This window comes from Myotis yumanensis, unplaced genomic scaffold (assembly GCF_028538775.1).
Source record: "Myotis yumanensis isolate MYYU_CA2020_CCGP unplaced genomic scaffold, mMyoYum1.0.hap1 SCAF_4, whole genome shotgun sequence".
In the NCBI taxonomy this organism is placed as follows: Eukaryota; Metazoa; Chordata; class Mammalia; order Chiroptera; family Vespertilionidae; genus Myotis; species Myotis yumanensis.
This window is the reverse complement of record NW_027223755.1, coordinates 3532335-3557690: the sequence shown is the minus strand read 5'-3', so window position 1 is coordinate 3557690 and position 25356 is coordinate 3532335. Positions and strand designations below refer to the sequence as shown.

The 25356-nt window shown below is 51.5% G+C and overlaps 1 protein-coding gene across 1 annotated transcript in view; it reads left to right on the top strand.

The window, feature by feature from the left end:
* The window catches only part of MTMR12 (myotubularin related protein 12), a 50872-nt gene extending 25769 nt beyond the window's left edge, over positions 1–25103 (top strand). Inside the window, exons 7-16 of the mRNA XM_070411762.1 lie at positions 3596–3725; positions 6616–6691; positions 12180–12286; positions 13197–13321; positions 14008–14086; positions 15105–15175; positions 16922–17094; positions 19967–20134; positions 20917–21078; positions 22373–25103. Of these exons, the coding sequence (XP_070267863.1) occupies positions 3596–3725; positions 6616–6691; positions 12180–12286; positions 13197–13321; positions 14008–14086; positions 15105–15175; positions 16922–17094; positions 19967–20134; positions 20917–21078; positions 22373–22942 (1661 nt within the window). The 3' untranslated portion in view covers positions 22943–25103. The remainder of the gene's footprint in view (positions 1–3595; positions 3726–6615; positions 6692–12179; positions 12287–13196; positions 13322–14007; positions 14087–15104; positions 15176–16921; positions 17095–19966; positions 20135–20916; positions 21079–22372) is intronic.
* Positions 25104–25356: the final 253 nt, after the last annotated feature.

Below are 25356 nucleotides of genomic sequence, written 5' to 3'. Positions count from 1 at the left end.
GAAGGCTCATGGAATAGCTTGAGAGGCAGTGTCGACACAGGTGCCAGAATGCCTGGGTTTGAATCCCAAGTCCACCAGTTGCTAGCTGTGTGATCGTAAGTAAATTACTTACATTTTCTGTGTCTCAGTTTCTTCATCTGTAAAATGGAGATAATAATGGTATCCACCTCACTGAGATGTTCGGAAGGTTACATTAGGGAATGTAGGTGAACTACTCAGAAGAGTGTGTGGCCCATCGTGAACTCTGAGGGTTTGCAGTTCGAATTATTAAAAGAAGAATACATCAGGAAACTAGCTTGGGTAGAAAATGTAAGATTCCACGTATTTTCCATTCAGCTCACTGGAAAAGAGAGTGGTCGTTTAAGAAAGTTCGGTCATCTGAATTAGCTATTAATAAGGCCTCACATTGTAGTGTTTCCACAGATGTCTGCCTTCCTGCTCTCGGTCTCTCCCTCCGGCTGTCCTCTTGCTCTGCCATTACTCCTAACAGGAAATCGACGTTTGATGGTCCCGTGCTCTGTGCTTCTTGTCAGGGAGGTGGCATGTTAGTTTAACGCCCGTATCAGCCTTTCTGGAATGCAGAGTGCATGCCACTTGCTGCTCGTCAGCCAGCACGTGTCGAATGCTTGCTGAGGGGCACGCCCTGGGGCTCTTGGGTGAACCGGGCTACACCGCTGCCCCGAAGAGCATCGCGTCGGAAGCAGCTGAGGGATGTGGCCTCTGTCGGGAGGGGCTGAGGAGCAGGAGGACGCACCCAACCCCCCGGGGAGGGAGGAGCGTGGGCTGCCAAGGGCGCAGGCTGTGCCTGAGCTGACGGAGGACATGGGCATGTCTGGTGGGCACAGCGGGTACGGGGGGCGCTGGAGAGAGCTGAGAGCAGGTGGCGTTTGGGAACTCTGGTGATTTAGTAGAAAAGGTGTGAGTTTTGGGGTCTGTCCCACTCGAGTTCACATCCTTGCTCAGCTGCTTAGTAGCTGTGGGGCCTTGGGCCTCTGTTTTCTCATTTTAAAAACCAATAGTGTTCATGTTTCCTTTGAAGAAATGTGAAGAGTATAAATTATTAAGTGTGTGACACAGGGGATGGTACTAAATGAGGGTTCATTGGGAGTATAACTGCATATTACACAGGACGGGTTATGTTCAGAGGATTACGTTGACATAAAACACAGTTAGCACGACTATTAGGCTGAACATAAAATTTGTTTCTTCATTCAACAAGTTCATCTTTCCACTTTTAAAAAATATTTTTAAAATTGATTTTAGAGAGGAAGGGAGAAAGAGAGAAACATCAATGATGAGAGAGAATCATTGAATGGCTGCCTCATGCACGCCCCCTACTGGGGATTGAGCCCACAACCCGGACATGTGCCCTGACCAGGACTTGAACCCAGGACCCTTCAGTCCTCAGGCTGACGCTCTATCCACTGAGCCAAACCAGCTGGGGCCACCTTTTCACTTTAAATGTATGTACAAGTGCTGATTAACTAGGTGCTGGCTTACAACTGCTTATTGCAATATAAGGTATGCAAAACATGACTGTTGATTACTGTAGTTTAAATAAACCTGTATTGGGTTTACACTTGAAAAATCATCCTCTATTTTTAGGAGTTCTGCTTCTTCCTTATATCCTGATTCTTGGTCTGGACCTAGGGTAGAAAGAACAGTTTCTCAGCTGGCGAACATATGTCAGTCGTGTGCTGAAACCCTGGCAGTTTCGTTACCTTGTGGTGGCTTGTTGTGCCAGAAGGCCCAGGATATGAAGCATCTTTTATTCTATTTTAATCCCATCCTTCTTCTCTCCTCCTTCTAACCCAGCCGTGGGCAAACTACGGCCCGCGGGCCGGATCCGGCCCGTTTGAAATGAATAAAACTAAAAAAAAAAAAAGACCGTACCCTTTTATGTAATGATGTTTACTTTGAATTTATATTAGTTCACACAAACACTCCATCCATGCTTTTGTTCCGGCCCTCCGGTCCAGTTTAAGAACCCATTGTGGCCCTCGAGTCAAAAAGTTTGCCCACCCCTGTTCTAACCCCAGATTTTGATAAGAAAAGATTATAACAGATAATTGTGACTTGACCAGTTAGCTTTTTCACTGCGTAGGGGTGTGGAGAGCTGGCTGCTTTGCAGTCTGAGCACCTTTCACTATTCTCAGGCTTAACAATTCATCACTGTGCTTGGCGGAAAGGTACTCCTAAATTCTTATGACGGCGTTTTGGGGAAGGACCTATCTGTATTGTGGAGAAAATGACCTGTTATGCTTGAATTGGAGTATTACTATTTATGTCCATGGGGAAACTTCATTGAATTTATTATTTTATGGACTTTTTAAATATTTGCTAGGTTTCAATTCCAGTTCTGCTGTTGCCTAGCTCTGTGGCCTTGGACAAGTCATTTGACCTTTCTGTGCTGCACCTGTAAGCTGGAAGAAAGAATATCATCTAACTTGTAGGGTCATAAGGACTTAGTTCGCTCATGTAGTATGTTCAGAACAGTGCCTGGCACATACAGGGCTATATACTTAACTACTGTGTTTTCTAAACCATTTTTCTTATTATCATCCTTTATACAATGATCTGGTTTTATTAAAAAGAGCGGTTGGGAGTTTTGTCAGACACTTTATTTTCCCCAGAATGCTTGTTTTTTTAGATGTGTAAAGGCTTAAACTAACCGATTGGTGTAAATACCCCGAACTCTAGTAGTGCATTTCACCCCAACAAGCAGTGCTGTGGCCTGGGCGAGGGCTGAGCTGCAGCAGCAGTGAGTGTCCTGGGCATGCCCTTCCCGCAGGGGGTCGCAGGGCAGGGCGGGGGCAGAGGTGTCGTCTCTGTGACGCAGCCGTTGCTGGCAGGCCCGCATGGCTCTGAGTGGTTGTGGCCCTCAGGAGCGAGTGTTACACTGGAAACTCCTCTGGGCAGGGTGTCTTCAAAGTGAAGGAGGATTTACACTCAGGAATCTGGCATGCTGTCGGATGAGTTTGCATCCTGTGCACATACTGGTAGGGCTAGACATCTATTTTAGTATTTGTGCTAAGCCCGTCTTTAGTGCCTCTCAGGATCTTTTTATGTCATAAAAATTGTCTCATGGTCAGATGACTGAAAATGGAGCTATAATGACTTTTGCAAGGAGAGGAAGGTGAACAAGTCCTTTGCTACAGTATAAAAAGACAGAGCGCCTCGCCCGGCTGGAAGGGCTCAGTTGGTTGGCCCAGGCGTTGAAGGGTTGCCAGTTCCATTCCCGGTCAGAGCACATGCCTGGTTGCAGGTGTGATTCCCAGTTGGGGCGCAAGTACGGAAAGCAACCAATCTATGTTTCTCTCTCACATCAGTGTTTCTCTCACTCTCCCTTTCTCTCCCTTCCTCTCTCTAAGCATATCCTCGGGTGAGGATTTAAAGAAAAAGAAAAGAGCCTCAGTCGTAATTTTGAAATAATGACAAAAAAGAGGAACAAAGTTAGAATTAAGCAGTGAATCATTCTGCTTGGATAATCATGGGCATAGTAGAGGAAATTGGGGCCTGAGGATTCACTTTCACATCATTAATATACCAGCGCTTCATGCTAAGAGTGTATTGTCTTTTAAATTTATTTTGTTAGCCACCAATCCCAAAAACCATACTGTGATGTTTGACACACTGGAGGACTGGTGCTGGGAACTGGAGCGGACCAAAGGCAGCATGAAGTACAAGGCAGTGAGTGTCAATGAAGGCTACAAAGTCTGTGAGAGGTAAGCGCTCACGCTGTGCTGTTTAAAAACAGCTTTACTGAGATTTAATTCACATGCCAGACAGTTCACCTGTTTGAAACATACAGTGTTTTCAGATACAGTCACACAGCTGGGCATCCATAACTCCCGTCAGTTTTCATCGTCCTCCAAGAAACTTCATCCTCATCAGGAGTCTCTCCCACGTCCTCGCAGCACCTCCAGCCCCAGGCAGCCACTCAGCTCCTCGCTGTATCTATAGACTTGCCTGCTCTGCACATTCATATAAATGGAGTCATGTAATACGCGGTCTTCATGCCTGGCTTCTCTCACTTAGCATAATGTTATTAAGGCTCATCCATGTTGTGGCATTTATTAGAATGTCATTCTTTTTTATTGCTGAATAATATTTCATGGGATGGATGTGTACACCACGTTTTATTTACCCTTCATCAGTTGATGGGCATTTGGGTTATTTTCACTTTTTGTCTATTATGAATAGTGCTGCAGTGAACAAGGTTTTGTGTGGATGTATATTTTCATTTCTTCTTGGGTAAATACTTAGGAGTGGAATTGCTAGGCCAGGTAGTGACTCTAAATTTAACTTTTGAGGAACTGCACTCTGTTTTCCACAGCAACGACTCCATTTTACATTCCCATCAGAAGGTTCCCTTTCTCCACACTAATACCCTTAAAGTGTCCCTTCAAACATTCAAAAGCAAATGTGTGTCTTTTTCCCCATTATTGTATCTATAATCTAACTGTAAAATTTTTAGAGGCGTCTCTGAATTTATATTGTGTATTTGCTTTCCTCTTATCAAACATTTCAATTTATTTATTCATTCAATTAAAATTTGTAGTGCCTACTCTGTGCCAGGAAGTCCTGGCCACTAAAGATACAGCAGTGAACAGTCTAAGGACCCCCGCCTCTCAGGAGCTGTTGTTGCAGTGGCAGGAGATGTGACTGAGTGAATGAGCATTTGTAGTGGACTGGAAGGCAGGAGTGCCGAGGGGAAAAGTAGGTTAGGGCAGGGGGAGGGCGGGTCAGCAGGAACCGAGGCCTGCCATAGACTCTTGTCCGGCTGGGTGGGGAACAGTGAGGAGCCCGGGGCCGGAGAGGAGTGAGCCAGGGCCAGAGTAGTAGGGGGTGAGGTCGGGGAGGAGGGAGTGGCTGGAGGTGACTGCCTGGGAGGCTTCAGAGGATTTATAGTTCAATGAGGAGGAGTCTGAGCAGAGGCAGGATGTGCTCTGACCTACATTTTAAAGGATGACTCTGCATAATTCTCTTTTGGAAACTTGAATCTTATCATTTTGGAGCATAACGCCCAGCACTCTGCTGACAGTTTCATAAAATTTGAACAGTAGTCTTCCCTTACCCATAGTTTTGCTTTCCATGGTTTTAGTTACCTGTGGTCAACTGCAGGCCAAAATATTACATGGAAAATTCCAGAAATGAACTATGCATAAGAGTGAAATCGAGTGCTGTTCTGAGCAGCATGAAGAAACCTAATGCTGTTCGACTGCGTCCCTCCCAGGATGTGAATCAGGCCGCCCTGTCCAGCACGTCCATGTGCAGACGCTCCTGCCCCTCACAGCCATGTTGGTTCTCGGACTGACTGTCGTGGTATCACAGCACTTGTGTTCACGTGACCCTTTTTACTCAGACATGGCCTTAAAGTGCAAGAGTGGTGATGCTGCAATTCAGTAAATGCCAAAGGAACGGTAAAGGCTTCCTTTAAGTGAGAAGGAGAGTGCAGTGCAGGAAGATATTCTGAGAGAGGACCACTGTAAGCCTGCTTTTGCCCCACCTTGTGTCCCCTCAGAGCCTGGGCTGAAGAGGGACTCCAGGAGGAGGAGGCAGGGAGTGCGTTAATGAAAGCCCCCTGGGTCAGGAGAGGGACTCTGATCCGTCTGGAGAGGAGCGAGAGACCCAGTGTCTACGTCCCCTCCCCCCGCGGTCAGAGCGGCTGTCCAGCCCCACAGTCTGCTCCTTCCCCCCTCCCAGGAAGGTGGCGGGAGGCCTTGGCCCTGGAGGACGCGTGTAGCAGGAGCCTGTGAGCAGACGGCCCAGGGCGCCATTGCTGCTCTGTGTGTCGCCCCGTGTCCCTCACCCCGTGTCCCTCACCCCACCTGCCTGCCTCCCGTGAGGCTTCCTCTCAAGCTCTGAGTGAAAGCTTCCAGCTCTATGGCCGCAGCCTGGGGGCAGCCTCGTTAGTGGAGCCCGAGGAGCCCTGCGCTCTGCACTCTGAAACCCCTTTCCCCCATCCCTCCCTAGCCGCTTGGTTAGTTGTAGACTTTCTCATGTGGAATCTGGAGTCACAGTGCTGGGGGTCGGGTCCTCGCTCCACTGTGCTCACCACTGTGACCTGCGGAGGCCTTCGCAGGGCTGCGTCTCAACTTCTTTATCTGCCAAATGGAAGTAATCCTAGCACATGCCCCATCGCGCTGTTGGGAAGATGAAGTAAATAAGTCATGGGAGGTCATTAGAACAGAGTCGGGCATGAAGTAAGCCCTTGGGTGTTGTGAGAGCCCTTGGTAAGATGGCAGTAGTCATCGTGATTACCGGTTTCACAGCAATCTGACTGGAAGCAGCGTCATTGCTCATATTGTCCGAATGTGATGACAGAGATCACCCCCAACTTGGGCATTTGTGCTCTGGTGGATGTCACATACTCCAGCCCCTCATTCTGTGGGTGGGAACTTCACCTGCGGTGACACAGACTCAGGCAGAGCTCGGCTTTGCACTTAGGTTCCTGACTGATGTGACTTGAGAGAGTTCACCTGTGCTGGTTCTTAACAGGGAAATAGGACCCATTTCCTACCTGTCTGCTTAGCTTCCTGTGTTCATTAAAGCTGAGCTTCCATGTTTAGTAAATTAACTCCAGTCCTAAAACTGCCGCCCTCTCTCTTCCAGGCTGCCAGCGTACTTTGTGGTCCCCGCCCCTCTTCCTGAAGAGAGTGTGTCACGCTTCCAGGGCCACGGCATCCCAGTAAGTACATCTGGAAACCCTAACAGCCGTGGGTTGCTCATCGGTCCATCTTGGCAAATTGTTCTCCTGAAAGCCTTCGGCTTTAGTACTAAATAGTTTGTCTTCAGTCCAAGAGTGATCCAAAAATATCTTAGGGACTCCCTAGGGGAGAGTCTTAGGCTTGAGGCTCCCTGGGACGGGCTTCTAAAGTTCTCACAGAGGCCCTGGCGTGCTCAGCAGACACCTTCTCACAGCTCTTAGAGCAGCAGTTCTCAACCTGTGGGTCGCGACCTCTTTGGGGGTCGAACGACCCTTTCACAGGGGTCGCCTAAGACCATCGGAAAACACATTTATAATTATATATTGTTTTTGTGATTAATCACTATGCTTTAATTATGTTCAATTTGTAACAATGAAATTGGGGGTCACCACAACATGAGGAACTGTATTAAAGGGTCACGGCATTAGGAAGGTTGAGAACCACTGTCTTAGAGGGTCACAGATCTGCCTAGTGTTGAAAGACAGCCTGATTTGACACCTAAGTGATTTGAGGCTGAGCCAACCACTCTGAGGGCAGTAGGGTCTAAGCCAGGGGTGGGCAAACTTTTGGACTCGAGGGCCACAATGGGTTCTTAAACTGGACCGGAGGGCCGGAACAAAAGCATGGATGGAGTGTTTGTGTGAACTAATATAAATTCAAAGTAAACATCATTACATAAAAGGGTACGGTCTTTTTTTTTAGTTTTATTCATTTCAAACAGGCCGGATTCGGCCCGCGGGCCATAGTTTGCCCACGGCTGGTCTAAGCTCCTACATGGCCCCACCACTCATCTTGAATGGGCGTGGCCGTCTTTTCCCCAGGGACAGCATAAAGCGCTTACTGAGTTTTCACAGAATCACTGGATGGGAGCCATATTTAATGTCTCACTGATCACAGAGAGCAAGACTCCAGCAGTTACTCTAGTTTCTAATGGGCGGTTGGTAGGTGCCAAGCTGGCAGGAATTTAGTGAGGAATGAGAATTGCAAACACGTGCTCTGCTGTGTGCATGGCTGGTTCACCAGAAAGGCCACTCCCTCCCGTGTAGGAGGCGGGATGTGTACGCTGGGGTCACCTGCACAGAAGCACGTGCAGGCCGGGCGTAATGACAGCGCAGGGCGGCTGCTCCGTGTCAGCAGGTCCGTGCTGGGTGGGAATATGGGCCTGGTGTTGCCAGGTGCTCTAATTCCTCAGGAGAAAACACAGGTAGGATTTCTGTGTGTGTTTTCCTGATTTCTAAATGGACGCATCTGACTTGAAGGTTTAAAAAACATGTCTTTGGGCCCAAGTTGGTTCATGTACTACCAGTTTGCAACCTTAAATTTAGAGCAGCAATTCTCAAACTTTCTGGTCTTAGGACTTTACACTCTTAAAATTACTGAGGATCTCAAAAAAGTCTTTGTTTATGTGGTTGTATGTACTGATATTTGCCATATAAAAAATTAAAACTGGCCCAGGCCAGTGTGGCTCAGTTGTTTGAGCATCGTCCCACGCACCGAAAGGTTGCTGGTTTGATTTCCAGTCAGGGAACACGCCCAGCTTGCAGTTTCGATCCTGTTTGATGTGCATATGGGAGGCAACCAATCGATGTTTCTCTCTCACATTGATGCTTCTCTCTCTCCCCCTCTCCTTCCTCTCTCTCTAAAATCAATAACATATTTTTAAAAATATAAAACTGAAACATTAAAACATTTCCTAGCTGGTTTGGCTCAGTGGATAGAGCATTGGCCTGGAGACTGAAGGGTCCCGGACTTGATTCTGGTCAAGGGCACATGCCCAGGTTGCGGGCTCAATCCTCAGGAGGGGGCGTGCAGGAGGCAACCGATTGATGTTTCTCTCTCTCCCTCTCTCCTCTCTGAAATCAATAAAAATATTTTTAAAAAATCACAAAAACCATTGTTATGTTAGTAATAAACTCATTATCTGCTAATGGAAGTAACACATTTCTATGAAAAAATAGTTATATTGTCCAAAATTTAAAAAAGCAGTTTTACATTTTTGAAAATAGAAGCCTGGCCTGTGTGGCTCAGCAGTTGAGCATTGACCTATGAACCAGGAGGTCAAGGTTTAATTCCCAATCAGGGCACATGCCCGGGTTGTGGCTCATTCTCCAATAGGGAGATCCCTCTCCCTTCCTCTGTCTGAAACCAATAAAAACATATTAGAAAAAGAAAATAGAAGACAGCCGTCTGCTTCTGTATGCTCCTTTCATTTAGCCTGTTATGGTATGTTAGGCTTTGGTTGAAGGACATGAAGAAAAATCCAGCCTAACACATCTGTATTTGGAAAAGGGAGGAATATTTAATAGCCTTTTCTCATAATTGAGAAGATTGTTCTTCGATAGTACACCAAAAAATGGTCAGTGGGAGTTTCATAAAGGTTAATTACAGTAAGGAATCCGATGAAAACATAATCAAACTTTTCATTCTCTAAATTAAAACCTTCTGGTCTCTCTTGTACCTTGAATGAATCTTGTTCATCTGGAAAATGCTGGCTCCCTAGGTAATATAGGTTGTCCAGATAGTGACGTTTTCTTACAGACTATAAAAATCACACATTAATATCACCCCATTTCATCAGCAGGACCTTTAACTGCTGGAAGCTGCCCAGCTAAAAAGTCAGAGACTCGCTTTTCCAGAATCCTAATTTTTACTTGAAAGTTCAATTTTTAACCATTGGCGACGTGATAAACTCACTTTATTTACTTATTTATTTATTTAAAAAGAATGACTGTCTGCCCGTTACTGAAGTCTGAACACGGAAAGAGCAGCTCGCCGGGTCCTCAGCTCAGTTGCATAAGCACGTTTCCTTGCGAGAGACATTGTACCGTGCTGCTTGCCTCGTATTCCGTCACATGTTAATGCCGTTAGTCCCTCATCAGGGACCCTGTCCAGGGAAACCGCGTGTTCTCTGCGTGGCAGTGAGGCTGAGGGCGGCAGGGCCGTTTAGCCTCCCTTGCCAGCAGTGCCAGTGCCAGTGCCACCCGGCGGCAAGGACAGGGCTTCTGAGCGCCTGGCAGGGTCTCGGCTCCAGCTTGGGTCTGTGGACCGCAGTTTTCGAGTCACTCTTAGAGGAATGAAATGAGGGTCTTCTCTGTCAGCCTTTCCCAGACGGTCCAGGAACAGGGTGTGCTCTGTGGGAAGAAACAGGCGTCGCCTGCCCATGGGCCAGCTGCTTCGCCGCTGTGTTGTGCGGGACTTTGGCAGCAGAACATGTGCTAAAACCTGAGCGAGGGGTCGGCAGTAAACTCCGATAGAAACTGTAGGGAGGTGTGCTCACTGTATGAGGTCGCCAGTCCTGAGCATGTGAACGGACGGCAGAAACTATTAGCCAGATGGAATTTACACACGTGTTCGGGGAACACAGCGCTCAATGCACACAGTGTAAACTTTGCCATAGTGACATCCGGTGTACTCACAGTCCTGCGTAACCATCACCACGGTCCCGTCCCGCCGCTCCCCCTGCCTTTCCCTGTCTGCGTTCCTGCCGTCACTCCTCTAGGGAGGCCTCCGTGGTTTGTAATTTCAGTCATTCTCTTGCCGCCCTTCTGGAGTCTTTGGCCCCAACCAGAGTATTTCCTTTTTTTTTTTTTTTTTTTATGTGGGGCTATAGATATTCACTCGATGGGATACGTGAGAACTCAGCTTGCCGTGGAGGGGTCCTCGTTCTGCTCAGCGTCTCGCCTGGTGATTAACTCCTTCTGGTGCCACCTCTTCCCTGGGCTGTATGATGCGTTCTGAACTCTCTGGCTCTCGGAGGCTCGGCCCTCCAGTGGGATCTTGGACAGCAATTGCAAGACCTCCCTCAGCTTCCTTCCTTTCCACTCCTTCTCTGTGCTCGTTTCCTTCCTCTCGACCCCAGGCCTCTTGCTTGGCTGGAACCTGCTTCCCAGTCTTCCCATTCCCCGTAACCCTTCCGGGCCCTCCCCACCCGAAGCGGCTCTTCCCGCAGAGCCACGCTCCTGTCTGACGCTCCTTCCACGTGCTGCCAGGATAGGGCGAGTCTGAACTCACTCTCTCCGCTGCCTCCCTGCTGCCCGCACTGCCACTCACCCCGGAGGCACCGAGCCTGCGCCCCGGGCCCCCACGCCCTCTCTACAGTGTTGGCACTGCCTACGTCTCCCTTTTAAATTCCTGTCTTGGCTTTGGGAACACTGTGCTGTCTTGGTCCTCTTACCTCCTTAATAGTTCCTTTCCTTACTTCACTGCTTCCTGGCCTCCACCTGTGCCCCTAAAACTCTGGTTTGGGCCTTATGAAGAGAGACCCTGTAAGATGTATGAAATAATGAATAATTTCCCCTTCCTTTCTTTAGGTAAACAGGATTAACAAACTATGATTCTTGTCTATTGTCAAGTCATTCACACTAAGAACCCTGTAGCCCTTTCCCAGACAGAAATAGTACATATTACAATAGGGGAGGGCGTGCTTTTTTGCTAAATTCCTGAGAAGTCGCTCTGTCCAGGAAGTTGGCTTGTTTCCATTTACTGTTTCAAATAGAGGAGAGTCAGGGAATTGTGTCTTAGCGCCTCAGCTGAGCTAGCTTGTGGTCGTGCCCTGATAGAAAACGAGTGGCGGCTGAATCCAGGAGCCAGCCTTTCTGCTGCAGGAAAGGAGATCGAACGGATGGAAGCCCTCGGTTTCTTAGAAGCCGTCCCAGGCGTGCCTGGAGTGTGGCGGAGCAGTGGCAGCTGGAACCCTCCAGGCTGACCTGTGAGCCCGGGCAGCAGAGCCGAGGTTGGGCTTTAGCTGCTCTGGAACCCTTAGCCAGGCCGTGTCCCAGGCACCAAGTCCATACATGGACTCAGTGGCCCCAGCCAGCCTCAGCCTCGCCTGCCTCCCTCCCAGGCCCCCCTGGCAGATCAGTGCCCCGGAGCACTGCTGATCTGCTTTCGCTGCTGCCAAACAGCAAACCAACCAGCCAATGAAAATGGCCGGTGTATCCAGAAAAACACGGAGACTGTCGCTGTGGGCACTCACAGGACTTGGTCCTCTCTTGCCCTCCCCTCCCTTTGTTGGTCCTTGACGTTCTCTCCTGGGGTAACTTGGGAAGTTACTTGGTCTGCAGGCCTCAGTTTCTTCTTGTTAACGGTGATAATAATCATACCTGCCCCAGTGTGAGGATGGAGTGAGCCGATCCAGGTGAAGTCCTGGCATGCCCAGCCTCACTCCAGCAGGAGCCCCTGCCCAGTAACAACAGCAATGGTGTCGTCAGCCTCTAGGCTCCCAGTGCGAAGGCCAGGTCAGAGGTGTGTGTCAGACCAGAAGCAAGTCTGAGCGGGTCCTCCTAGACCTGTTTTGTTTTCTAAGCCTTTTTCGTTGAAGCTCTTCCTTAACTTAGCAAAGTTGAATAAATCCAGCCATTTCGTAGTGAACTTAAAAATTTTTCTCTATGACTGAATTTAAATGCTAAGTTTACCCGTTCCCTGTTGGTCGTGTATATTATTTGAGAAAACCTTCATTTCCTCCTGCAGATATGGTGTTGGTCCTACCACAATGGATGTGCCCTTTTAAAAATGTCAGCGCTGCCCAAAGAACAGGACGATGGCATTCTACAAACCCACAAGAACTTCTTGGATGGGTCAGTGCTGTTTAGTGTTTTGTTATTGTTCAGCTCTGTTCTTGTTTTCTGAGAAGCAAGGGGCAGTTCCTAGTAGTGTCTCCATATCTGCTTGCCTCTGATCGCGTGGCATTCCCGAGTGCAACCTCAGGTGGCTGTTTGTAATGACGCACGCTGAGCGTTAGGGGCAGTGACCGGGTGTCTGTGCTCTTCACAGCTGTCCAATTGAGGCCATGGCGCACGTCACTGTGCTGCATGTTTGCAAATTTTCCAAATAAAAAGTTAAAACCCAAAGCACATGAATTAAGAAGCACAAATTGATAGTTACAAAATAGTCACGTTGACGTAAGTAAAGCAGAGGGAATATAATCAGTAATATTACAATACATACATATGGTTCCAGGTGAATATTGGAAATACCAAGGGGAACATTATGTAGGGTATATGATTGTCTCACCACTAAGCTGTACACCTGAAACCAATACAAAACAAAATTGAAAGAAAAAAGAACATGTTTGAGATAATGGCTGTGAAGTTATCGTGGTGGTCATTTCATAGTGTATGTAGGTCCAGTCATCGCTCTGTACTCCTCAGACAGTGTGTGTGTCACTTATATCCCAATAAAACCGAAAAACAAAGGAGCAAAGGCATAGACTTTGGAGTTAAATTGCCTTAGTTCAAATCATGGCTCGATCAGTGTGTAAACGGCTTAATCCCGGGCCAGGAAGCTGCACGCCACACACCTCCCTTTCCACGCGCACTGCCTGGCATGGCGGTCCTGTGTGCCTGCCTCGCTCGCAGGTGGGGGTCACATGGGAGGGCACCTGCAAAGCTCCTCACACAGGTCTCGGCCGGAGCGAGTGCTCAGGAGAAATCAGCCCCTTCTAGTTCATGTCTGCCTTTCTAATCATGCATTACTTTTGATACCTAGAATTTACAGGGTCATCCACAGGCCACCCTATGAAATTGTCAAAACTGAAGACCTATCAAGCAACTTCCTGTCCCTGCCCGACATCCAGACTGCGTACTCGAAGTTTAAACAGCTGTTTCTGATAGGTGAGAGATGCTGGCAAACGTGTTCTGTCACGGAGGAAAGACACACAGCGGATCCGGTGGGAGGTGCTGCCTTGTCCCTGGCCCTTTCCCTAGCTGATGCAGGACTGTGAGTCTCCACTAGAGTTTTCACCATCCGGGACCTGCAGGCCATCAGCCTTTGATTTGAATTTGCAGCTTTGAAGTAGTAGACATCTGTGGGATGCGGGGCTCTGAGTCAGGTGGGCTGGGCACGGGGTAGTGGTATGCAAGGTGGATGAATGGGTGTGTTTAGGGTTCCAGTGGAGGTTGGGTCTCCCCCTTGGGCCCTCATGGCACCAGGATGTACCACTTCTAGGAGCAGCAGCCTGTGGTACTTCCCTGGATCGTAGGTGAGGGTGAAGTGGGAGGATACCGCCCAAGGTGTCAACTATCTCTACCAAAGGATGCTGCTCTCCTCCTGCGCCCCAGGCGGGCAGGGCTCTGTGCCTGTCGTAGGCACCTTTTCCTTCAGCAGTAATACCTGGTTTGGCTGCCGCACACTCCCAGGGCCTTCCAGCTCAGAGCCATTCCCGCTGGGGTCTGGAAGCGCCTTGATGGAAACGGAGACCTGTGCCTGGACGCACTCGAGCAGCGCGTTGCGTTGAGCAGCGCAGGTTCTGTGCAGGCGTGTGCGTGAGCCACCTGACTTCTCTGCTCTTTCCCCCCAGATAACAGTACTGAATTTTGGGACACAGATATCAAATGGTTTTCTTTGTTGGAAAGCAGCAGCTGGCTTGACATAATCAGGTATTTGAAGCCATTGTTTTGCTTGTGACTTTTATAGTTCTCTAATGGTCGTAAAGCAGATTGACAGATAATGTGTTTTATATTTCACAGTTAAACATTTTGCATTTGTTATTTATCATATCTGTGCACATGGGATCAGAATGTACAGACATGCTACCTGCTCCCCAGGAGACATACTCTTGAAGACTAGGCCTTGAGAGAAGCGAGGGTTGGGGGGTGAGGCAGCCTGATCCTTCTGGGCAGCAGTGCCGTCCTCCGGGAAGAAGCGGGTGGGGCAGGGGAGGGGTGCTGATTGTGGACTAAACACCTTTGCTCTGATCCTGGGGTGAGCGTTCTCTCAGCTGGGCCCTGTGCACTGTGGGAGGAGCCTCCCTTCCCACGCTCCCTCACAGATATGTTTTGAAGCGCTTGCTGCGCGTCTCAGAATTGGAATATGTTCTCGCAAGCAGCCATAAGTGTCATCAAGGCCCTTCTTTCTGTGGGGCAGGGGAGGTTGAGTGTCCGCAAGCAGATGAAGGGTCGGGGTGGGGCCGCGCCTCTGGGCAGAGGACCGCCTGCGGGAAGCCCTGCGGATGAGTAAAGGCAAAGCTGCCAGCAGTGGCCCCGTCGCAGAGGGACTGGTGCAGCTAGAGACACGCAGGACCGCTGGGCGTGGTGGAGCTTGTCGCACACTGACCGCCGGGCAGTGACCTTGAATGAAGCGGTGGGCGTGCAGCACTCAGTGGGGGCCTGGCAGGTCTCACCGGGACCCACCGCAGCCTCTGTCCGAGTTCTCACTGAGGATTTCTAGTTTAGAAATCACCTGGGAGCGTTTTTATGTCAATCTTGAGAGTCCCTTCTGGAAAGGTTGAGTTTCTAATAGGTAAACGAGTGTCTTGCAATATCTGTTTGTTTTGGAGGTTTTAGCAAAAGCAGGTAAGACAGAAACTGAAGATCTGCGTGGACTGTCTCTAAATCTCTTCCTGTTTCGTCCCAAGCCCGGAACGAATGCCTCTTTCCTTGTCTCTTTTCCATGTAGACGCTGCCTGAAGAAGGCGATCGAGGTCATAGAGTGCCTGGACGCACAGAACACGAACGTCCTTCTTGTAGGTATGAGCCTGGCCTCCATGTTCGTGCTTGAGGCTCGGTTCTGTGGGCACAGCCGAGGCGACTGGAAGCAGTGACCCAGCGCAGGATTCTGCCCGCCTCCTGCCTGACCTTGCAGTCCTTGGCGTTGGGTTCAGTGTTTCAGCTTAAAAATAAACTCCTTCCCTTGAAACTTGGCAGATCTGTTCACGGCCCAGCAAGGAATTGTTTGGTGTCTTTACCGAAGCTTATTTTCTAATGTTTGGGATTTTGTTTTATATTAACTCAACTTGGTTAAAGTTACAGTCTTTGGATAATCCCTTTTATAAAAGGAGACCCATGGGTGGTTTAATTATTATTTTTATATGTTTCTGTCTAACAACCTTGTACAGCTGCCACAGGAACTTTGTGGTGCGTGATTTCCTGTTCCTCAGGGGCTTACTCTGCTATGGGTGGGACAGGCATAGGCATTCACCGTGTGTGAGAGCAGGTGTGAGCCGCCACACAGTGTATGGCTGGGATTGGTGAGGTCCGAGCCAAAGCACTGCTGCTGAGAGGACCATAGGTTCTTCTAGCCCCTACATTTCAAATGGCATAGGTCGCCTCCTGCTTTCCTGCCCTCAAGCTCTTATCATTTCTCTGACACGCTGCATGGCTGCTGAGATGTAGCTTTTATGGGCAGATGGGAAAAGGTGTCTGCCTGTGGCTTCTACCCCATCTGATGGTGGCTCGCTGGCCTAGGATTTAATACATTGATTGAGCACCTACCATGTGCAGAGCTCTATGCTTCTGCCTCCTAGGAGCTGACAACCAGTTGGGAGGGTTGGCCTGAAGTGTGTTACTGAAAAAGCCCTAACCAACAGCGACAGCTCAGTCCTCACGGTGGAAAGGAGGTGGGGTGACGGCAGGTCTGAGAGGGGCAAGTCCCAGGACCAGACTGCTCTCCCTGCTCACAGTCCCTTCTTACTGTCTCTGACTCCTAATGCCAGTGCCATCATCCTTGTGGGCCATTTTAAAATAGCCACTGGAATTGCTCTTCTCTTTATGGAGAGGAAACCCTGGGGTGTTAGACCCTGACTTCTAATACGTTTAACGCTCTCAGACAAACGCACAGATGCAGATGTGTGTGTTTATTGGCTGTGGGCCATGAAGTGAGCAGGAATTTGCTGGAGTTGTCACTGTGAGGGCTTTGTGCTGCGCCCTTCAGGGCTGGGCCGGGGGACTCGGCCACGGAGAGTTGTCTGGCCAGGCCGGGAGCCAGGCCCTCCACCTCTTAGACACACGAGCGTGGAGCACTGGGCACGTCCAGAAAGACTCACTTTCTCCGAGCAGAGGGCGGAGGGGCTGGGAGCGGGAAAGGAGTTCCGAGGAGGGTCCGAGAGCAGCTTCTGGGAGCAATGAGTTCAGTGACGGAGACGTGGACACGCAGCCCCGGGTGGTGAGCTTGGTCTGCAGAGCCCAGCAGGTCACCATTGCGTGTGTGATCCAGCCTCTCATGCAGCACACGGGATGCCCACATGCTTCAGGGTCTGCCGTGCTGCGGTCACTCCTTCAGCGAGCACCGCGTGCTCAGTGCCCCGTGTGCGGGGGCCTGCTGGCCCGCGAAGCCGCCCTCTTGCACTCGGAACATCCCCTCTTTCTGTTGCCCTTGTTCTGAGGGAATTAGAGCTGGGCTCTCCATGGCAGGCCTGGTGTTGGGGCCCTGCTCTTGTGTGCGAGTGTGAGTGCTCTGGAGGTTTTAACACTTTCGCCCTCCTTCCTGGCTCCTAGAGGAGAACGCTTCCGACCTCTGCTGCCTCGTCTCCTCGCTGGTGCAAGTGATGATGGACCCGCACTGTAGGACCAGGGCCGGCTTCCAGAGCCTCGTCCAGAAGGAGTGGGTCGCGGGCGGGCACTGCTTCCTGGACCGCTGCAACCACCTGCGGCAGAGTGACAAGGAGGAGGTGAGTGTCCTGGCGCGGTCCCTCAGTTCCTGTCGCCTGGGGCGGGGCTACTGTGTGCGAGTGCACCCGGCACCGCTCAGCAGGAAGGCTGCGTGGCTCGCCGTGTGTGCGGATGCACCCGGCACCGCTCAGCAGGAAGGCTGTGTGGCTCGCCATGTGATGACTTTGATGATTTAAACAACATTGAAGCCCTTCCCAGAGGAAAGAGATGTTAATGGTAGCGAGTGTGCTAGTATGCTCTCTTCTCAGGGTGTACACCAAGGATGGATAGATAGTCCATGGTGGGAGGAGTACTGATTTGTAAAACTTAATAAAAATTAACTCGCCGAAACCGGTTTGGCTCAGTGGATAGGGCGTCGGCCTGCGGACTGAAGGGTCCCAGGTTCGATTCCGGTCAAGGGCATGTGCCTGGGTTGCGGGCACATCCCCAGTGGGAGATGTGCAGGAGGCAGCTGATCGATGTTTCTCTCCCATCGATGTTTCTAACTATCTATCTCTCTCCCTTCCTCTCTGTAAAAAAAAATCAATAAAATATATTAAAAAAAAAAATTAACTCAGTAAGAGAGACTCCTAGAATTTCTGCTAAGTTAGTTTTTGCAAAAAAGTGGATACTCAGGGTGTAAGTTTCCTATAGAAAATACGTGACACAGGATCCTTTTTCCTTGCACATGAACCTGTTCCAAGTAAAGCAGAGGGGGACGCTAGCGCCACCTGCTGCCAGGGCCCTGGTGGTGTGCCTGTGAGTGACGCCCCTGCATCTGCTTCTGGCCCTGTGAGTGCGGGTGCAGGAGTGTTAGCGTTAGGGTTTGGTTCTGCTTGTCTCGCTGCAGCGGCACAGGCTCCATGGCTGTAAGATTAATGATCATGGAAGGAAAAATGAACACGGGTCCTTTCTTGAATTAAATCGCCTGCAGAGCTGCCATATGCTAGTAGCATGCCTCGTGGTTTTTCTCACTCCAGGGAACAGGCATGTCTGTCTGCGTGCGGCGTGTTCCCGGGGACCCAGGCCTCTGTCGCTGGCCTGGATTTCTTTCTTTCAGGCCTGGGCTGTATCTCACTGAGCTGAATGGAATTCACTGTCTTCATTCTTCGAGTGGAGTTTGCCTTTCTGGGAAATTAGTTTGAAATCTTATGGTATTTAAATAATATGATGGGCAGAGAGAGCTGAGACTGTGGGGGAAGAGTGTGTCCATGTCTCAGAAAATAGGACCGACAGGCACGTGTCTAATGGAGAAAAAGCCCCAGAGAATTTCTGACCTGCTCATGCAGCCCTGGAGTAGTCCCCATGCCTTCTGACCCTGTCCCTGACCGCACGGCGAGGACAGACAGTCTTCATCTGTTTCGTGGTCTGGAGCATGAAATGAGGTGTGAGATAGAAATGCAGTATAAGTGTTTCTCAGCATCTCAACATTGACGTGTTCAAGTTTTGAAGGAAAGTTGGATGGCCTGTTTGTGATATAAATGACACAGTGCTGGACTTTGATTCAGAAGTTGGATTCCACATTCATGTCTCCTGTGAGCTGTGCGGTTCCACACTCACGAATCCCGTGAGCTGTGCTGTTCCACACTCACGTCTCCCGTGAGCTGTGCGGTTCCACAGTCACGTCTCCCGTGAGCTGAGCGGTTCCACAGTCACGTCTCCCGTGAGCTGTGCGGTTCCACAGTCACGTCTCCCGTGAGCTGTGCGGTTCCACACTCACGTCTCCCGTGAGCTGTGCGGTTCCACACTCACGTCTCCCGTGAGCTGTGCGGTTCCACACTCACGTCTCCCGTGAGCTGTGCGGTTCCACACTCACGTCTCCCGTGAGCTGTGCGGTTCCACACTCACGTCTCCCGTGAGCTGTGCGGTTCCACACTCACGTCTCCCGTGAGCTGTGCGGTTCCACACTCACGTCTCCCGTGAGCTGTGCGGTTCCACACTCACGTCTCCCGTGAGCTGTGCGGTTCCACACTCACGTCTCCCGTGAGCTGTGCGGTTCCACACTCACGTCTCCCGTGAGCTGTGCGGTTCCACACTCACGTCTCCCGTGAGCTGTGCGGTTCCACACTCACGTCTCCCGTGAGCTGTGCGGTTCCACACTCACGTCTCCCGTGAGCTGAGCGGTTCCACACTCACGTCTCCCGTGAGCTGAGTGGTTCCACACTCACGTCTTCCGTGAGCTGAGCGGTTCCACACTCACGAATCCTGTGAGCTGAGCGGTTCCACACTCACGTCTCCTGTGAGCTGAGTGAGAGACCTGGGCCAGCCTCCGAGGGAGAGGCTGTCAGGGCCTGTCTTGCCCACCTGCAGGGCACAGGTGGCTCAGGATGAGCACGGGTGGGTGACGAGGCCCTGGGACACTATTCTCTGCTAATACTGGGCTTGCCTCTCGGTTGCTAATAAAGGAGTCCGTCAGTTAAGAAATATAATTGTGAAAAAACCTTAGGAACTCTTTTTTGCTGCGTCTGCCTTCTCCCCTGTTCTCTCTTCTGGTTCTCATTGTGGGAGTGGGAAGGGGGTATTAACAAAATTCAAAATAACTAAATACAGTTTTTTAAATAAAGTCGACCAGGGGCAGTAACATCCCACTTCATCAGGGCTCACAGTCGGTGTTTCCTGTCAGGGTGACCGCGTGCCCACCCCTCTGCCAACGCCGAGCTGGGAGTTCCGCATCGGGTCTCCGCACGCCCCACAGGGGGCGCTGCCGAGGGTGTCCCGTCAGGGCCTGCGACCTAGCTGAGCGCCTCCCGCTCGGAGTGGGACGGAGCCCCCTGCTGCCTGGAGACTAGTGCCCAGCAGGTTCTTCCGCAGCCGTTGGGGGGCTGCCCCTGAGCTGGACGGCTGGCACCGGCCCCTTCGTGCCCGCTCAGTAACGCGTGTCTTGTCACGTAGGTCCCCGTGTTCCTGCTCTTCTTGGATTGTGTCTGGCAGCTGGTGCACCAGCACCCCCCAGCATTCGAGTTCACGGAGACGTACCTGACCGTCTTGTCGGACAGCCTGTACATCCCTATTTTCAGCACCTTCTTCTTCAACTCGCCTCATCAGAAGGAGATGAACCTGGTGAGTCCCTCTTAGGAGCCGTGTGTGGAAAACTGCCTCACAAGGAGATTGCAAGAAGGTTGATGATAAAAATGAAACAGCTTTAACACGGCAGTGGGCGGGCCCTGCTCCCAGTGCCTCCTGGGGATTGTATGTAACCCCGCACCTGGGGTCTGCGTCCCGATGGTCCCCGAGGGGGAGGCGCAGAGGAGCCGGCGCTCGCCCTCGTCTCACAGAGTGCGGAGCGGGAGCCAGTGCTGGGGTTAGGCAATTCACAAAACTGAGAGCTGTCCTTTGTGACGACGGCCAGATGACCAGACAGCGGCCTTCTCTCCCACTTGCTCGACGTGTGGAGCTCCTCTGGAGAACGGAGACCAGGCAGCCAGGCTGGTGCTTCCCTTAGTGGCCATGCTGCCGGGGGGGGGGGGGGGGGGGGGAGGGTAGCTCTGACCCACCTTCTGCGGCCTCGGAGTTCGCTCGAGCTGGCCCTCCAGGTGGGGTTTTGCCAAATCCCACAGTGAAGTGAGACGCAGCCCGGCCGTACCAGCTCCGTGACCTCAGACCGTTCACTTCAGTTTTCTGAGCCTCAGTTGTAAAATTGCAGAAATAATAGGACTTCACTGGTGGTTGTGAAAGTGCCCAGGACAGCGACTGGCACGTGACCTCTCCCCTCCCCCCACAGCCTAGAGCAGGAGCCTGAGAAGCGAGGCGCGTGGGGCTGGTCTTGGCGCAGGAGCCTCCCTGTGTCCTGTGTCCGCCCCGGCCCCGGCCCCGGCCCTGCCTGACCTGTGCTTGTTTTGCAGGGCAGGGAAGGTCAGGATGCACACAGCACGCCTCTGCACCTGCTCACGGTGTGGGACTGGTCTGTACAGTTTGAATCCAGAGCCCAGGCCTTGCTCCAAAACCCTCTGTACGTGGAAAAACCAAAACTGGACAAAGGCCAGCGGAAAGGAACGCATCTCAAAGTAAGGCCCACATGCCTGGCCCCTTCACCCGCCAGGCGTGTGTGGAGGGATAAACGTTACGCTGGTGCTGGAACTGTCAGCAGAGCTGGGATCAGGTGGGCGGGCAGGAGGCAGCCATCAATGATTCTCTCATCACTGATGTTCCTGTCTCTCTCTCCCTCTTCCTTCCTCTCCCAAATCAACAAAAATATGTTAAATAAATAAATCAACCAAATAAGGGTTAGGCCTTGCCATCGCTGAGGGCCCTTACCCACTGTCCTGGGGCAGTTTTGTGATCCTAACTCCGCTGTCACCAGAAGTGTGCTTGCCGCCACCAGGGGGCGCAGCACACACACAAAAGCTAAGCTCTGGCCACGCTGTGTGGAGCTCGGGGAGTTCTGGGCTCGCTGGCAGGAGAGAGGGTAGCAGGAGGGAACGTCCACCCTGGGCCTGAGGCCCCTCCAGGGGGCCCAGCCGCAGCGGGAAGTCGTTGGCAGCTGCCCTGCTGTGAGTCCTGCCTTGGCTCCCCTGGGCCCCAGGCCACTGGGGGATGGAGCCACCTTCCACACCGAGCAGCCAGGCTCCCGCCCCCTTTAGGGCCAAGCGGGGCCTGGGGATTGGCCTGACTGCCCTCCCCTTTGTGGGGTCTGTGTGGAGAAATTCCGGCCAGGAGACAGAGCCAGGAGATGTAACCAGCGTGTCAGCGTGAGAACTGAGTTACTAACTAGTAAAGTCAGGACACGCCGGTCCTCACAGCCCTTTCACAGCCGCCCCAACACAAAGCTCCTTGCTTGGCTGCAGAGAGAGTTACCGCGGGAAAAACAGGTGAACGCTCTCACCTTTTCCCTCCGCGCAGCTTGTCAGAGGAGAGCATCTGGCCCGTCAGTCAGTTCCTCACAGGTCTTTGCCCCCACCTGACTCTCCAGAAGAATCTTTCTGACTTAAGCGTAAGCTCCACTGGCCAGAGTCATTTCCTCGAAGGGGCAGGACCCTCGGGTAGTTGGCCCCCTCCTCACCGTGTTCACCCGGCTTCGGGGAAACCTGCCCTTCCCAAGTGCTGGTGCCCTTGGCGCCCCTGTGACCGTGGGGCGGGGGCAGCTGCCCTCGGCGTCACAGCTGCCCTCGGCCCGGCTCCGGGCGGGTGGAATAGACACGAAGCCGCCCTCTGTGAGCATTTTCAGGAATTTGCATGCACATGGCAGTTCTGAGGGCTCGTGACTCGTTAGCCCAGGATCGGGCCTCTTTCTGTGGTAGGAGCAACGGTCCCTGTGCGGTCAGGCTAACCAGAGGCTTTTCTTTGTGTTTTCTCTCAAAGCATCAGCGACAGCTTTCTTTGCCGCTGACCCAATCTAAGTCATCTCCCAAAAGAGGATTTTTCAGGGAAGAAACAGATCATTTAATTAAAAACCTTCTGGGCAAGAGAATTAGCAAACTGATTAATTATTCCGATGAGCTGCAAGACAGCTTTCGAGAGTTCTACGACAGCTGGCACAGCAAGCCCGCCGACTACCACGGCCTGCTGCTGCCTCACATCGAGGGGCCGGAGATCAGGGTGTGGGCCCAGCGCTACTTGCGTTGGATTCCAGAAGCCCAAATCCTGGGTGGTGGCGCGGTGGCCATGACGAGCAGACTGGTGGGAATGATGGAGGAAGTGCGGAGCTTACAGGAGAAAATCAACGAGAGACACCACCACCAGACGGCCCTCCCGGCCGAGGCCCCGTCCCTGCTGCGGAGCTCGGCGCGCCTGTCCTCTCTGTTCCCCTTCGCCTTGCTGCAGCGGCACTCCTCCAAGCCCGTCCTGCCCACCAGCAGCTGGAAAGCTCTGGGAGACGAAGAGGACCTGGCCCGGCGAGAAGATGAGTTTGTGGACCTCGGGGAGGTGTGACCTGCGGGCGGCGGCTGTGGGAGAGGAAGCCGAGGACTGGGACAGGAGGCCGCACGTGGACACGCTGATCGGGGCTGTGTGTCCCGCTGAAGCCATGCTGGGAGGAGGGCCAGCGGCCCAGAGCTCCCGGAGGGAACCGGGCCTCAGGAGAAGAGCTGGCTCTCTACTCCTGGTCCTGGGAGACTATGCAATTAAACCCGTATCTCTAGCATTAGTAACTGCTCCCTGACGCACAAGTATTATACGGAATCGGCCGTAGCTCGTTTACTACTAAGAAGGGCTTTGGTCAGATATTCTTGGATCGATTCTTTCTTCAGATCCTTTCGGTGCCAAGATAACTTACCCAGTCTCAGTGCAGAGCAGGTTCAGCTTCGTGTGATGTGAGTGGCGACGGGGAGGATTCAGGTGGAGCGCTGAGATGTATGGCATTCACTTCAGCACCCGCCGCATCATTCCTTCCTGCATCGCTTGCCCGTGGAAAGCGGAAGCAAGCCTCCCGGTCACCATCCTGGCGGGGCAGACCGTCCCCCTCCTGCAGGGATGGCACTTTGTGTGGGGGTGCTCGGCCCGCCAACCACGCCACCCTTTTCCACGTGCTGACGCCTCCAGGTCTCTGCCTGCTCCGTCCACTTGCCCCGTCCCTCCATGCTGCCCGGCTGCGGTGCCCGTGGTCCCGGGTCTTGCTGCTAAACCTGGTTTTTACACGGGGGGACTCTCAGTCTGCCCAGAGGCGCTTCCGTTCTGGGGGCTCAGTGCGTGCAGGTGATGCTGGGCCTTTTCCTAGCGGCGTGCCCAGGCCGGGGTCCCCACCGCAGCCCCGCAGATGGTTCCCCACATCCTCTGTCCCCTGACAGGCTGATGAGGATCCCTCTGGCCGTGGCTTCCCAGGGAGGGGTTGAGCACCAACATCAGAAGCGATGGCTATCCGATTGTGCCTCAGCGACTTAAAAGCCATACAAGACACTGCACTGCGCTTGGTACCCCCTCGCACCTGCTTCTAAATGGCCTGGATTTTAAATGCAGGAAAGTCCACTTTGCAAGGACTGGTTTTCATTCTCAGTGGAGCCCCGTTAAACCCACGAAAGGCAGGGGAGGAAACGTCTAAGGTTAGACGGTGTCAGCGGGAATGTTTGCCTTTTAAGTGCATTTGCTGCCCAGTGCAGAGCCCGGCTTAAGTAGCAGGTGTTAGAAACGCTCCCACTCGTCCCGAGGCAGGAAGAAGCGTGAGGTCCTCGGTGGGCACGGAATCGTCTTCTGTCCGTACCAGACTGCTTGCTCCCCCACTCGTGTGGACACGGGAGCCGGGCTGGGCGGAGGGCGGGACTCCTGCGCTGGGGCCAAGCACGCGCCCGGCCTCGGTTGCCTGAAGAGTCCCACCGGGGAGGTGGGCGCAGGCTTGCAGTAGCTTTCACCAGTGCACTTGTTCACTAGCCCCCTCACGCTCTGTGGGCCTCGTACACTAGCTCCAACCTCCACGTCTCTGCCCCAAGGGCCTCCCGAACACACGACGGAGCTATTTTTGCTACCATATTGTCGCGGGAATATTTATTCCGTGGCCTCTTCAGTCTTAAGATCTTAGCAATTTTCATTCCAGAAACGCCCGGTGCGATGCTTTACTCTTCACCAAGTATGGTTTAAAGGCACAAGTCATGGCCCCCGTCATAGCAGTTGAATGTGCATTGAAATATTTTTCTATGACTTTAAAAAAATTACAGTAGAAAAATAAGCTGTTATAACATGGGAGGTCATGACAATTTATTTATATTTGAAATCAGATTTCTATAAACTTGTATTTGTGTACAGAATTCTCAGTGGGTTTATATATTGTGACGTTTTTATTCAAAATTGAAATGTGGGCTATGCTTAACAGTTAAAACTGAAATGAGACCATTTGCTTTGTTTAAGATGCTGCACTGTGCACGTTTGGAAATGTACGTTAATTTACCGTGTATAATATCTTGAGTTTGTTTATACCTCCAAGTTTTTACACTGAAGATAAATTAGCTTTAATTACATGTAAAACTTTTTTTTTAAGGGAATAAGCTGTTGGGCTAAATCTGTATAAATGTGCTTTTTATTTTTTGAACGTACAATGGAAGTTTACCTGTATCTCACTGCACCATGTCTGACTGCAGAAATTAAAGCACAATTTACCAGCAAACATACTCGGTATGGTTGATAAAACATGGAATAATTACTTTCACACATTCTGTGTGTGTGTGTGTGTGTGTGTGTGTTTGGTTGGTTGGAGGTGGTGGAAAAATCCATAACCAAATATTTAAATTTCAAATGGTGACAAAATACTGTGACGAAAAATAAGATAGGGAGGAGGCCTGTTGCAGTGGCTGAGGGACAGTTTTAGATCTTGAAGTGAAATGCCAGGGCGCTCTGCTTCGGACCGTTTAAGATGAGGA